Source organism: Micropterus dolomieu, linkage group LG09 (genome assembly GCF_021292245.1).
Source record: "Micropterus dolomieu isolate WLL.071019.BEF.003 ecotype Adirondacks linkage group LG09, ASM2129224v1, whole genome shotgun sequence".
Lineage (NCBI taxonomy): Eukaryota > Metazoa > Chordata > Actinopteri > Centrarchiformes > Centrarchidae > Micropterus > Micropterus dolomieu.
Window position 1 is genome coordinate 9,094,343 of NC_060158.1, and position 14,672 is coordinate 9,109,014.

At 41.4% G+C, this 14,672-nt stretch overlaps 1 protein-coding gene across 1 annotated transcript in view; it reads right to left on the reverse strand.

The window, feature by feature from the left end:
* LOC123977064 (claspin) overlaps positions 1 to 14,420 on the reverse strand; it is a 16,449-nt gene extending 2,029 nt beyond the window's left edge. The window contains exons 1-23 of the mRNA XM_046059540.1: positions 14,158 to 14,420; positions 13,241 to 13,358; positions 12,238 to 12,671; positions 11,746 to 11,892; positions 11,369 to 11,431; positions 11,204 to 11,276; positions 10,898 to 11,000; positions 10,083 to 10,690; positions 9,782 to 9,970; positions 9,408 to 9,574; positions 9,094 to 9,284; positions 8,790 to 8,842; positions 8,375 to 8,568; positions 7,356 to 7,887; positions 6,912 to 6,945; positions 6,624 to 6,720; positions 5,985 to 6,118; positions 5,664 to 5,825; positions 4,877 to 4,998; positions 4,305 to 4,435; positions 3,976 to 4,096; positions 2,085 to 2,164; positions 1,433 to 1,594 (exon numbers count right to left, since the gene is read on the reverse strand). Coding sequence (XP_045915496.1) covers positions 1,433 to 1,594; positions 2,085 to 2,164; positions 3,976 to 4,096; positions 4,305 to 4,435; positions 4,877 to 4,998; positions 5,664 to 5,825; positions 5,985 to 6,118; positions 6,624 to 6,720; positions 6,912 to 6,945; positions 7,356 to 7,887; positions 8,375 to 8,568; positions 8,790 to 8,842; positions 9,094 to 9,284; positions 9,408 to 9,574; positions 9,782 to 9,970; positions 10,083 to 10,690; positions 10,898 to 11,000; positions 11,204 to 11,276; positions 11,369 to 11,431; positions 11,746 to 11,892; positions 12,238 to 12,671; positions 13,241 to 13,358; positions 14,158 to 14,184 — 3,942 coding nt within the window. The 5' untranslated portion in view covers positions 14,185 to 14,420. The remainder of the gene's footprint in view (positions 1 to 1,432; positions 1,595 to 2,084; positions 2,165 to 3,975; positions 4,097 to 4,304; positions 4,436 to 4,876; positions 4,999 to 5,663; positions 5,826 to 5,984; positions 6,119 to 6,623; positions 6,721 to 6,911; positions 6,946 to 7,355; positions 7,888 to 8,374; positions 8,569 to 8,789; positions 8,843 to 9,093; positions 9,285 to 9,407; positions 9,575 to 9,781; positions 9,971 to 10,082; positions 10,691 to 10,897; positions 11,001 to 11,203; positions 11,277 to 11,368; positions 11,432 to 11,745; positions 11,893 to 12,237; positions 12,672 to 13,240; positions 13,359 to 14,157) is intronic.
* Positions 14,421 to 14,672: the final 252 nt, after the last annotated feature.

The window sequence follows — 14,672 nt, forward strand, 5'->3', positions numbered from 1 at the left end:
CACAGTGGTAACAAGGCATGATGGATCCATGTTCTCATTCTGTTTACGCCAAATCTACTCTACCATCTGAATCTCTCAACAGAAATCGAGACTCATCAGACCAGGCAACATTTTTCCAGTCTTCAACTGTCCAATTTTGGTGAGCTCTTGCAAATTGTAGCACACCCCTAAATGCATTGAAGCAACTGCCATGTGATTGGTTGATTAGATAATTGCATTAATGAGAAATTGAACAGGTGTTCCTACTAATCCTTTAGGTGAGTGTGTGTTAAAAAAAAAAAAAATATATATATATATATATATATATATATATATATACACACACACATATACACACACACACACACACACACACACACACACATATACATACATACATACATACACACACACATATTATATATATAAATAAATAAATAACTTTCCCCTGGACTGAGTAACTCACTAGATTTGCAGCTATTCCTGTTTTTTACAGAAATAAAGTGGCTGGGGGTCTGGAGAACTGTTACTGAACTGAACAAGAGCTGTTAACTGTTTGTTTATCAAATGCATTGACTAGACACTGATGGACAAACAGTGGTTATTGTTTTAATCAAAATTATTGCTAGGGACAATTCAGTACTCACCGGATTTTGGTACTACTCCCTACTAAATTCTACATTACTCCCCGTAGAATTAAATGATTTATTCAATTTCTGAGTAACAATTTGTGAAACATGGCGCTGCCACCACGTGCAACCTGCATGTAAGCAGTGCTTGTAAATAGCGGGCGGTCATTAACTGGTCACTATTTAACTACATGGTGTCAGGTTGGCCAGTGTGAGTGAAGTCCCAGAGTTAGACGTGAGAAGATTTCACATAGTGTTGTTTTTTTAAAAAGCAATATTGCCACAAAAACACATGTTATTTTGGGACTGATTATGCACATGAGTAGATACCCGTGACTAAATTGCATTAGTAGTTAAACTGTGATGTTTTTGCAGACTCTTGGAAGCTCAGTTCTCTGACAGATTCAAATACTACCTTATTTGTCTGGCATGTAATCCAGGATATTGGGGAACCACATTCTTATATCCAAGACTGCACTTTACTACAATCTTACCATCAGTTTCATGTGTTATTCTACTTAACACAACCTTAGTATCTTTTCACTGTTTCTGTGTAGACAATAGAGAAACGGACAGTGCCAAAAGACAAAAGAATGAGGACTGTATGTGGAAAGAATGACAATAAATTCCAACTTGACCTTTCTGTGATGAGCTAAATTTTAGGGTGAAATATTACTGTGACCAAGCCCCTTTGTGTCATAAAAAGCTTAAGGCATATTGAGTTTTCTCTGTAGGACGCCATCAAGCTCCTTCTGTCTCAGCTCCTACACCTGCACGAATACGAGGACACAACACGTTTGTTTAGTGACATTCCTTTCACTCACCTGTTTCTGGGGAGCATCTGAGGTCGAGTTGCTCTTCTCAGGAGACAGCGTTTGAAACAGAAACCCTCTGCTGTTTCTGGGCGCCAGAGGGTTCCCCTCTGAGATCGATGCCAGCTTCTGGAGGACGGAGTGAGGCCGACTCAGCAGTGAACCTCTCCTCACCTGGAAGAAATCAATAAAACATAAGTCTCCGACTGACCTTGTACAGATGACAGGGAATATGTAATGAACTTTGGTGGTTAAATATTTAAAAGGCCAATTGCTGCCCTCCACTCACACCCCTCATTCTGCACCATTTTGGATCCTTTTCAGTTAAGTTTTTGTTTAATAGAATTCAGTACAATGCAGAATTCTGATATTTATTCTCCACTGGCCACACTAGCCGGTCCTCCAAAAAGCACTAACCCACTAAATCCTAATACTTGATGTCTGTCAGCCAAAGTGGCTGATAGAGTTAACAGACTTCTCAGTTACAGCATTTGGCAGATGCTAGCTGTTTTTGCAACAACAACGATTCCACTTTAAAAAAAAAAAAAGAAAAATGAGTAGTTGAACCGACTTGGTAAACACAAAATTAAATAGAACAAAAAGTCAGATAATATTTACAACTTTAAACAATTAGGGATGTTCCGCCCCGGTGACAGTGACGTACCTGTAAGGGCTGCGAGGATCTCTGGAAGGGGTTGAGAGCTGATGAGGTCTTCTTTTCTGGTTGTGGTGCCACAGGGGGCTCTGGGGTGAAAATATGTTTAAAAAGTTAGATAGTGAAATAGAATATAAACTGGCCAGTAAACTTGTCTCCCAATATCATAACCAAAACCAAGTAATAATAAAAAAAAAAAAAAGAATGCTCAAGTCAAATCACCTGTTTTATTTGTCTCATTGTTAAATTTGTCGTCCTGAAATGTTAATTGTGACAGACCAGACGTGCATTTTGGGGGGAAAGAATCGGCTTTTCACATAGCTAACGAGAGAAAAATAAAAATGCAGAAAAGCTGTTGTGTAGCAGGTTGCAAATAACCTGTATCCATCCACTGCTGACCCATGTATTGGACTCCAGAGAACACTAACTTCTTTATTTTGACAGAATTATAAATTCCTTTTTGATGACAAATATGAATTCACTTCTATAGTTCTGGAGTACACTCATACGGTATAGCAGCGTCACAAAATAAATTTCAGGCTAGCTCAAAAGCAGTTGGCCATTAACGACACTCAGCCAAATAATACCTGGTGATTCATTCAAATATGTATAGATGTCTCTCATTGAGTGGCAGAAAGACGAGCAGCAGTATTAGCTTGAATCAGCTAAACACATCTAAAATGGGAAAGAGCTGGACCACTGGTTCTTTGGTAAGCAGTAAGGATCACCGTAGAGTCCGACTGCCTTTACTTTGAGCAAATAATCACTTGTTTTACTATCCATTTGCTAAACGCAGCCATGGTAACAGATGTTTTGCCACTCAGTCCATCTAGAGGCTGTTGGGTTTTCTAGCCGCAAAGATGTAACGTTTTACGAAGTACCCGTATGTGCCGGTCTGTGTTATGCGCTAATGTAAAGAACTTTGTAGCTTTGTTTTGATATGTGCTGCATGATTATTATTAAATCTCACAATTTATTTCATAGCAGAGTTTTAAAAAAAATTCTTCAGTCAGCTGGTTAAAAAAAAAATGCCCTTCATATCTGACTCATGTTCCTGTTGTCACATTGTCGTGTGGATCCGAGGATGGGAAGTAGTCAGTAACAAACACTCATGAATATTGCATGTAGCCACTCACTTTCAGTGCCATTGCTTTTTGTGGGAACACAAGAATGTCACAACTGTCGGGAAATGAACACTGAAGTAACTTTCCATTTAGCAATGACAGCACTGGCAGCTCTGTCCCCTCAGTGTCCAGTTTAGTTTGCTGGGATACATGCCAGTGTTTCATTGCAGTCTGTGTGCGTGTCTCTCTGCAGCACATCAGGTCAAGTTACCCACAGTCATCTCGCTGACAGCAATAAGTACATCAAACAGCATATATCTTAGGAACTTAAACTCCAAGATTAGACTGTTTCAGTTAATCACACATTCATCCCTTCCTATTGAAACTACTGTCATGCTGTGTTTACAGATATTTAGGAAAGTCTATAGCTTGTTCAGCATTTACCTGACAGGATTTTAACGGGAGCTAAAAATAAATAAAATTTTAAAAATCTGATTGGTCTTTAGAGCCGATTTGACATTTTTGACAACTTTAAAAGCTCAAACAGCCAGACTTCAACTCTTGAAACCTTACTCCTCAAAACCCCAGATGGTTCCTTATGTTTCATACCAAAGTTTAGATTTAAACAAAGGCAATGCTCTTAAACTTGGAAAAGACCCATTTGGTGATTTGTTTTAAAATCTTTTGTTTGCTATATTAAGGTTCAAGGTACATATAATTGTCATTCTGCAACATAGGGCTGCTTGATGAAATGAAAGTTGAGACTTAAGACTAATACTGCAATTATTATTGGACAAAAACACCTTTGGATTCTTCTTGTGAGGGCTCAAACCGACCTTTTCTCTGCAAAGTCTTGGCAGTCAGTTTCTTGGCCAGCTTCATAAATTGACTGTCTTCCTCTCCAATCTTCTCATCATCTACATCCAAAGCTTCCCCTTTCTTGGCTTTCTGTTCAGACTTAGAAGAGACACAGAGAAGAGGAATGAAGACAAAATAACAACGCCCCCTTGCAGAAGAGGGAGATGACTCGAAAGCATGTATCATAAATGAACACACATTTAGCTTTTCTTAGTATGTTTACAGGGATAACCCTCTTTTAAGCCTGGTAGAATTTTACCTCACTCTCAATACTTGCAAACACAAATTTACAAACCCTACGGCCTACCTGTTCTCTGAGCCACTGTTCTCTCTCTAGTCTCTCTTTTCTCCTCTGGACCTCAGACTGGTCCATATCATCATCTCCCTCCTCCTCTTCATCGCCTTCTGTTCCCGTCCTCTCCATGTTGAAACCATCATCTGGAAGAATTCAAAAAGTAACTCAATAGTTTGCTGGAGCAACTTTGAAGAGTCTAGACGGAAAATCCCCCCCGCCCCCAAACATGCTCACACTTTTCAGGTATTTTTAATATTTATAGTAATTTATGTATTTATTACCAATTCCACATTACTGTTAAGCTCATGGCCTTAAATTGTTTTTAGACTTGTTATTAAAAGGAGTTGTTTCTCGTGTGTGTGTGTGCGTGCGTGTCTGTTAAACTGGGTGGCAAGCTGCCGAGTACAATTGTGCTTGGAGGGATAAATAAAGTTGTACTGAATTGAAATAATATGCAGCAACACATACGTACATACTACTTGTGTTGTGCGTTCTTTTAACAACTGTCTAAATTCCAATAAATTCAAAATTAATTGCCAGTATAAGTATGGGATTAAGGGTCCCCCCCCATCATGTAAACTCACCCATATTCTTCCAACGGAAGCGGCGAGCTCGTCCCGGGCCATCAGAGTGCAGGTCGCCATCAGCAAGGTATCGCTCCTGGTACAGCCTCAGACGACGCTTGTCATCGTCCATTATCTGCTTCCTGAAAGAACAATGTGGGTTGGATGATATTTTCCATTTCTCAGTTTAATAAACCACTAAATTTCAGATATCCACGCTATATTAATACTACAGGATATTTCTATTATGATTGGAGCAAATAATTGTATTAGTGCAGTTTAAGCAAGCAGAAACCCACAGACATAAAAGATCATTTCCAACAACGAGTACAGATTTGTTTATATGTTTGACAGTCAGGAAGTAGCATAAACCTTACTGAGTAAATCCACAAGACACTGAACGACTGCTAACAACTGAAGTTCAGGCAGTTGATGACCCACAAATCCTGTGATAACGGCAATTGTGTTCTTGTACCAAAACATGTGCAAGAATATGCAGTGCACTTTGAAGTGAAAAGGCCAAACGTGCAGAGGACACACAACTCATGTCAATGGTTGGAAGGGACGATCATAATCTTCACATTTTTATCTTTCGACTGTCAACACCAACTGACTCAGACTGGAACAAACTTGGCCCAATCAGTCATCACACTAAAATCATTAATATAACAGTTGTAGTGGGTGTCCCCGTCTTTTGGTCAAAAGACGTAAAAACATCTATTTGTGCAACTGACTATTTCAGTTGTGAACACAGCACTGAATTGCACAAAAATAAAATGCTCAAACTAGAATGAGATCTGTTACTCACATGTGGATCTTGTTGACCTGGTCCTGTAGCTCCTCATCAGAGGGAAGCTCCTCAAGAAGCTCCTCTTCCTCGTATTCACTCCCCCCGTCTCCGTCCTCATCGTCGCTGCCCAAGTCACTCCCTGACAGCTCAGCCTCCGAGTCCACGTAGTCAGTCAAACGCCTGTGAACATGATGAAAGAGACTCTTAAGACCTGTGCTGCAGCGTGGATTATCTGATGCAAAATGACTGCAACCATTTTCCTATAATGTCATACAGATTATTTAACACTGGTTATGTATGCATGGAAGCATATTAAGTTTTAATTGAATCTACACTTACATTTTCTTCTTTTTCTTAATCCGGTGTGATGCAAACACACCCTGCATCTCCTCCTCTTCCACATCATTATCCTCTGCCTCGTCTCTCTCTCCTTCCTCTTCGTTTTCCTCGTCACCATCCTCATCATTGTCCTCCTAGAAAACCCACAATTCATTTGTCATTTGCATTGTAAAAAGGCACACATCCAGTATGTTATTTATACATGAAGTGGAACTTTGGTAGATCGATAAGAGATGTGAAGCTCTGGTCAGTGTATGTAGCCACGCCCCCCCACAGACTAGGGCTTCAACAAACGATTATTTTCAATTAATCTGTCGATTATTTTCTCGATTAATAGCTTAGTTATTTGGTCTTTAAAATGTCAGAAAGTGGTGAAAAATGTCATTCAGTGTTTCTCAAAGCCCAAGATGACCTCACATGTCTCGTTTTGTCCACAACCCAAAGACATTCAGTTTACTGTCATACTGAAGAAACTAGAAAAGAAGATTTAAGAAGCTTTACTTACTCAACCCGTTTAATTAATGACAGTTATTTTGATTAATTTAATAGTCAACAGGGAACTGATTAATCGTTGCAGCTACTACAGACCTCTAATGGGTAGCTTAGCAGGGACAATTTGGCATGTGTTGACAAGCTTACCTGTTCACTGTGACTTTCCACATCTGACAAAAGCCGGAACTCGCAGTCCTCCTCCTCTTCTTCCTCCTGATACTCTTCCTCCACTGGCTTCTTTTTACTTTAAATAGAAAAATTAATGCAAGATTCTTACAATGCATATAAATATTCCCATAATCCATTATAAAAAGGCTGTGAAGTAACGAGCAAAAAAATGCATCATAAAGTATCACAAAAGGTGATAATCTTAGAGATTGTGTTATGTCAGCAAAATATAATCTTTGATTTTGCATTATTACAGTTGTACTGTACCTGTTTGGTGCTGGTGAGGTCGTGTGAGGAGAACCTAAAATTGGGAACAAAGGGGGCCAATCTAAATATAATTTAACTGTAGGAAAACAATTCAAAACACATGCACATAACATTTGGAAATACAGACAACGATACAAATTCTAACAAAAAACATTTAACCAGCAAGTATTTAGTCAATTATAGATTCTTAAGATTCTTTGGTTTAATCAGGCTCTATTGAGGTTATTGGTTTAATTTCTCTTCACAATCTACTCTTTAGTTTGTAAACACTAAACTGATTAAAATTAACAGCTTATTATATAAAAGTTACTAGTCAACATGTCTGCAAATTGAATTCTGTTCACCATAGGTTACTTCAGCCTTCAAATAAGCAGTTTAACTGTAACTTTAACTGTACATGTTGTTCTCATCGAATAAATGGGGACAGCACACACACTCTATTACCTGGACTCGGAAATTTCCCTGAACACAGGTCCAGCAGCTGATCCATGGTATCATCATATTCTGCATGCTGTCCTCTCTCCTTACTCTGGCCCATCTGCTCCTCTCCTGCTTGTGTTGGTGGAAATGCTCCAGAGCACAAACCAAGCAGCTCATCCTCCTGTGTTGCTCCGAGGCCTCCAGCCTGACCCGAGCCGCTCTGCGCTGTCCCAAAAACACCTGAGCACAACCCCAACAGCTCCCCCATGTTGGCATCCATTGCATTTTCATCTAAGCTGTCCAGGATTAACTGTCTCTTGTGGGAGCGAGGTGCACCGGGGCGTGGGCCCACATTAAGGAAGCCATCTGCATCTAGTAACTGGGAATGGGTGTCGTCCTCCAGGGAGAAGCGACCTTGGGAGTCTCCTCCCAGACCAGGGCCAGAAGCTGCTTCACCCAGGGGCCCCGAATCTGCTCCTGGAGATGGAGGTGCATACAAGTCTTGGGAGTCCTCAACAGGAAGGCAGAGGGAGGGCTCAGAGAGTTTGCCAGAACTCTGATGGGGGGGGGAGAAGAAAATTAAACCACTTAATTTTGAAGCAAACAACAGAACATAAATGGTTAAAGAATTTTCTTTGTCCCTTTGTTTTTTAGTTGCCTTATCACGATTGTATGTAATGTAATCCTGTTTATCTTGCCTCGAGTCTTTGGGAGAAGTCCTTGTATAAGCGTTTGGCTTTCTACCACTCCTGCACAAGTTCTTGTTTACTTTTATTTCAGGTAAATGTGAGTATATGTAGCTGTAAGTGTGTCTAATATCTCTCATAATAGTTGTATTTTTTAAACGAGCAAACGAATTAAGAAAATGACGACAATAAAATTGTGCACCCCTTTATCATAAGCGAATTTCTCTGTATGCCTCATCAATTTGACTAACTGGAAACACTTCTCTTTAACCCTGGGCATGTTTAGGAAAATTCAAACCCCTGGTGATATCATTTTTGATTCTCCCAGTATTAAACCTAAAATCCCTTTTATCTCACCTTAGAGGCAGAGCCGAGGAAGCTTGGTCTGAAGAGGCAGGGAGAAGGGGACCGGAAAATGGAGGAGTTGGAGACGCTTCTTCCTGTGGAGCGCTGATGATTGACAGGCTGGTAGGAGGTTATCATAGATGCTGCAAGCTCAAAGCTGCTGTTGTGGCTGTTGTCTTTTACCAAGGAAAGAGAGTCATCCTCTTCTGTAAACAAGACAGATGACGGAGTGAGAAAAATACTGTACAAATTTTGCACACAAAATACTAAGTGTCATGCTGAATCGAGCACTTTCAAGTAGAATGAGAAGGCACATTTTTCGATCAATATATTTAAAAGCATTTTCTTTCATTAATAACAACCAACAATAACTACATTAGTCTGTGTGTAAAAAGTACTGACAAACTGAATGTCTTTCACTACCCACCCATCTTATTGCCACTGTCCTGCCCAGAAGGACCAGACCTTCTTCCGCCATCACTAAAAGGAGAACAGAGCATGAAGCTTCACTATCAATAGACACACAGAGTAAACATCCAGTACATGCAAATGATGCCAATACGCAGCTATTTTACAAGCAGTTTTTTTCCCCTCCTAAATAGGACAACCAGGTAATGATTACGTGATACTTAAATGGCCACACTTGGGATTTGTCCATTCATTTAAAGCAGTATCAGCATTTCACTTAAGGTGCATGCTCTAAAGTTACAATGTGAAAAAGACACACTCACCCAGTGCGAGAGCAGGAATTGCCGGGGAACAGCATGAGTGTGTCATCTGTGTTAACTAGCTCAGGAGTTGGCGAGGGTCTGTTCAGTGCCACACCAGAAGGGCTCCTGATACTCTGGGCCACACTGCCTTCCTCCTCCTCCTCCTCCTCCTCCTGCTCACCATCATCACCTCCCAGTAAGTCATCTACACCCTGGTTTAAAGAGAAGATCAAGCTTGATGTGAGTACAAAGGGCATAGATGCACAAAAGTGTCTCAAGTAATTTGACTGTTTCAGCCCGCAGTGTTCAGCGGAAAGAAACAAACATCCTCTTACCTCTTCTTCCTCAGACTCATCTGTCATGTCTTCCTCCTCCTCCTCTTCCTCCTCCCCACAGTCTTCATTGTCTAGGCGATTCAGCTCGGCTTTGCGCGCCCTCTCCTCTTGTCTCCGTTTTGCCATGGCGAGCTGCAGGCGCTGCTTCAAAGTCAGCAGCTTCTCTCCTATGGAGAGACAGAAAGAGGAGCTTAGTCACGTCAGGACGCAAACCAAGAAATATACGTCTACCCCTGCACCCGACGGCCCTGCCTCTGAGAAAATCTCCTTTATGTTGATATCTCTAAAAGGAGGTCAAGAATTTAGTCTCCTGTCAAAATTAAAATTTCCCAGAAACCCCGGCCTCTATGTGCACATGACATGTGTATCCATACCTGGTTTGGTTGGCACAGGCTCCTCTGCTCCCTCTTTAACAGTGACAGTGACTGACTCAGAGTGCAGCTCTTCCTGGCCAGACGGGGCGCTGTCTTTGCGGATGATGTTGAGCTGCATCGTACGCTCTCCTTGAGGGCGTGTGGGAGCCTGGACATGACGAAGGTAACGCTCTTTCAGGGCCTCCACACCTAAAAGAAGAGGGGTGAATACCCGTTCTGAATGTAATAGAATGGTTTATTCTGACTCATGATACATTCTTACTTATGTTCTTCTAACGATAATGAGGATTTCAGCACTCACCGCGGTTGAGCTGTGGAGGCTCAAGCTGAACAAAGGCTCCATCATCTGGACACAATTTAGCGACAGGCGGGGGGTCCAGTCCAAGCTCCTTCAGCCTGGCCAATTTGTCCTTCTTAGATTTGGTGGGTTGCTGTGCTGAAGGTTTTGCTGCAGCTGAATCAGCTCTCCCACGCTGAGCACCTAAAGGCTCTACCAAAGACCCACATGCAGGCTCTTTTAGCAGGTCAGACGTTACTGCTGTCTGACTTTGTTCTAAAGGTGCAGGAGAGGTTTCTTCTCCACAGTCAGAAGCGGGTCTCACTACTCCATCTGTTGTGAGCGACTCCTGCAGACTCTCAGAGAGGTAAAGCATCGGTCCAGATTCCTGGTCGGGATCTAGGCTTTCGATTCCTTCTCTGGCCTGGCTGAGGCCCTCCTGCTGTGGGGACGAGGTGGAAGCAGGATGATTGATGGGCTGGATCTGATAGGACGACAGATCTAGAGAATGCGACAAGTCCTGCTCTGTGGAGAGCTGCAGAGGCTCACTCTGTGGGTTGGTGGTAGGTGGCGACGGCGGAGGAGGAGGAGCTGACGGTGTCTCCAACATCACGGCTGAATACTTAGCAGATCTGAAGAGAATGAGATTATCATTAAGTTGTAAGTTTATTATGGCAGTCTTGAAACTTTTATTTTTATGATTCTGTGTGTGTATGGGTAGGTGACAAATCCATTATAAAATCAGATTTGTCTGAGAAATTTGTGTCAACAGCTGGTAATTTTTGTCAAACATGGCTGCTGCCCTGATTTATGCATGTTATTTGTATGTTTGTCTTTACTTCAACAACGCCATGGCAGGACCCTCTGGCCTGGCTCTCTTCTTAAAGAACTGGTCGATGGTCTTTGGCTCAGGGATGTGGTAGGGCAGGCCAAGCGTAGACTCTACAGTGACAGAAGAGCAAGATGTAGCATGGAACATATGAGATATATCTTTTAAAGTCGGAATGACACATTTCAAATTATGATCCAAAACGTCCCCATCTAGAGGTTTAATTGGCATGACCAGAGAAGTTGTACTTGTCAGAAAACAGTCAACAAATTGCCAAAACAGATAAAAGACAATTGAAGTGCTTCTTTTAACTAACCTCTAATCAGCCTCTGAGATTCACTGTGGAGCTGCTTTATTGCCTCTTTGCTGGCGCGTGCAGCTTTCCTCTCCTGAAAACATCACATATGTAGAGAATGAAACCGCCGCTTGGTATCAAAATTGCAGCATTTACAATAAAGCCAAGCATTTTGGCACTGCATACCGCACGTTGGGGTTTCTCTGGTGCCTCTTCATCTTCCTCCTCTTCCTCATTCAGGAGAGGATCCTGCAGCAATATTGAACACTGATTACACAAACGCCTGTCCAGACAACATCGGCAAAATGCCAAGCCTAACTTTGCGCCACTCTTGTCCCCAAGTTTCACAGAAATGTCATCAAATTCTGTTTCGAGTATTGTGTACCATAGTAGTAATCTGCTGAATACAGTGATAACCACAAAAAAAAGGGCTTCAATTCCCACTAAAGCCTTTACATATAAGTACAGTTCTTGTTTTGATTCTGATTGAAAAGTAAACATAAATTTAATTTTTTTTAAGTCACAGGAAATAATGTTGATTGAATGGACGATTACAACTGTACCTTGTGTTTTTTCATCTTTTGCTTGACAGCAGCTCGTATGGCCTCCAAAGACTCTTCTTCTTCCTCATCGTCCAGACCGGTGTCAAAAAGGTCTGTGTCGCCTAGCAGACATCCACTGTCATTCAGAGCCCGAGGGAGAGGCGTGTTCTGAGGAAATGTGTACAAAGTTGTCTTTAATTGTACAATACAATCCGCGTCAAATATTCTTATTCGATAACAATCACACAATTCTGTTTAGATTATTTCCACAAAGATTATTCCTAATGGATACAAACATTGGAATGAGAAACAATGATCTAAATATGTAGATAAATATTTTGTGACATGTACTTTTGTATACAAAATACTTTTTCAAAGCTTAGGGTCCAATTTTTCTCTCATTTCCATACTAGATTAGAGCAGGAACCTTGAGGCACCAAACACACTGCACAAAGAATTCAGCGGCAAAAGAATAAGAAAAAAATGAAAAAGATAATGCCAAGTGGGACTAACCTCATCCTTTTCAGAGAACCTCTCTTTCTTCTTCAGTTGTTCTACCGCTTTGCTACGCTTCTCCTTTTTCTCCCGATGCCTCTGGCTCTTCTCTCTCTTCGTCCGTTCCTTTGTCGATTTCACTTCCCTCCTCACCTCTTCATGTTGCTCCTCCATTTCTCCACATTTGTCTTGCTCAGGCTCGCTGTCTTCGCTGTCAACTGGAGCACGGCTTATCCTCTTGCTCTTCTGCGCCACTCTCTCTTTCCTCTCACCCTTCTCTTGTGTCTCTCCAGTCTCCATCTCCTCTCCGCTGGAAGCAGATAAGACCAGTGCTTCGGCCATGTGTAGACTATTCTCCGCAGCCACTGCCTCCTCTTCCTCACTGTCGCTGTCTCTGATGGCATTACGATGAGGCTTTCTGTGAACTGTGATGTCTTCGTCATCATCAGAATCTGCAAACAAAATAAACAGCCAAATTGCACAATTGTCATTCCAAATCCTTTAAGGCTTCTTTGTGAGGCAGCGTAATACCAAGTAAGCTGTGCTAGGTGGACTAAAACCAAAAGAATCATTATGCATCATGCTTGTATGTTATTTTTGTTTGCTCGTGTATTACTCAATGATTGATGTGAACTCCGTCATTTTCATCTTTACTTGAACTTTAAATAAATGTGATTCTTCAAAATGATTCTTCTGTTGCAGCATAAGTATTTTTAACCTGTAGGTGCATGCAGTCACATCCTTGAGGCACTGTTTATCTTTATTATTATTATTTTATTTTTTTTACATAGCATGTGTTAAATTACAATTTGAGAAAATGCATAGGACAGGCAGATTTCTCTTTAGGTGAGTATTTTTGATTGTGGGATGCCATTTAAATAGTAAATTTGACTGTTACACTTATTGTAAACTTTGTGGTTAAGTGTCCTCTGAATCCTAAACTGTACAAGGGTAATAAGTTTGCTTGGCTCTGACCTGTCTCTCAAAGCCTGGATTATAATATATTGTTTTGTTACTTCACCTGGAAGCTCTTCTTTATTGTTAGCGGTCTCCATGACCATCTCCTCTGCTGGAGAACCCATCCCACTGTCTGAATCACTCTCAGTTGCAGGTTGGGCCAGAGCTGGGAGCACCTCAGCCTGGTTACAGCAACACAAAACAGAATTAACACATCATGAAGTGCTTTTTCTACAGTATGGTGGCACTACAGTCTGTTAGGACTGATCTCTGTTTACTGGGGGGGGCATGAGGCTCCACATTCAATGTAATACAGCCTTAATCTTAGACACATTTAAGTGTCCAGGGTTCCTTATGCTACTCTATGAACTTATTTCACGGATAAAAATGGCAGATTACTTGCATTTAATCCTTCCTTTAAATCACTGCATTACTTTTTCTATGGTATCAAAATTATACCACGTGCCTGTATTTGTCAAACAAATGTCAGGCAAATTAAATTTTCTTTGCAAAGTCAGTGTGAAGCATGGAGGTCAACGGTGTTTCTTAAGACAGGCTGTTGGGTTACACGAGTGGCGCCTTGCAATAAACCAAACAATGAGCACGTACGTTAGCTAGCGACATTGCTTCCTTTCAATGATTAGACTTAACTTTGCTATATGTAACATAACTTGAAAAAGTCGCCGGTACAAGTGATGGATTTCCGAGCGTAATCACAAAGATCAGACTGCTTAGATATAATATTTTAACAGAAGTCAACAAAGAAAAGTGCTTAACCGATGTGACCAGGCCAAGAAGACAACCATCATCCCAGCTGGCTAAACCTAACCTAGCGAGCTAGCTAACTGGCTAACACTTTCTGCAATTAGCAAACTTAGTTCTCTCGCCAGTGTTTCCCCATAACTTATAACTAACTGTCTGATACTCTCACGTTAGATGGATGTCTAAACTAGCTAGAGATATCTGAAAGCATGGTCTCACCTGTTGTTGAGAAAGGACCAGGCTCATCTTTGTCCGCCGGCTAGTTTACGCTCTTTTGTAAAATAAACCAGCCGAGACAACTCTTCGTCGTATCTCGGCAGCCACAGCGGCCGTCGTAAAGTAAATGTTTGGGTGACTAAAGGCTATTTTAAACGTCTAAAGCACATTTAAAATACATTTAGCCGAGCTACTCCTCTTCCTCCCGCCTCTTCCACACCGAATATAAATTTTGATATTTCGCGCGCCGTGACAGCTGGCCCGCAGTTTTTCGTCACCGAGGTGTCAATCGACCCGTTCTCGCTGTCCCATTGGTCCATTCGGGAAGTTTGGATCCGCCCAGTGTGACGACACAGTTTAGTAAAAGCTGATTTTAAATACCGGGAATGCAGGGGCGGGCGGGGCTGAGTGTTTTTACAAAAAGAGAGGGGGATTTGAGGCTTTGTTGAAAGAGAGACGCACACACTTCAATTTAATGTATACATATAAGTGGGTATATGTCATATAATATATTTAAT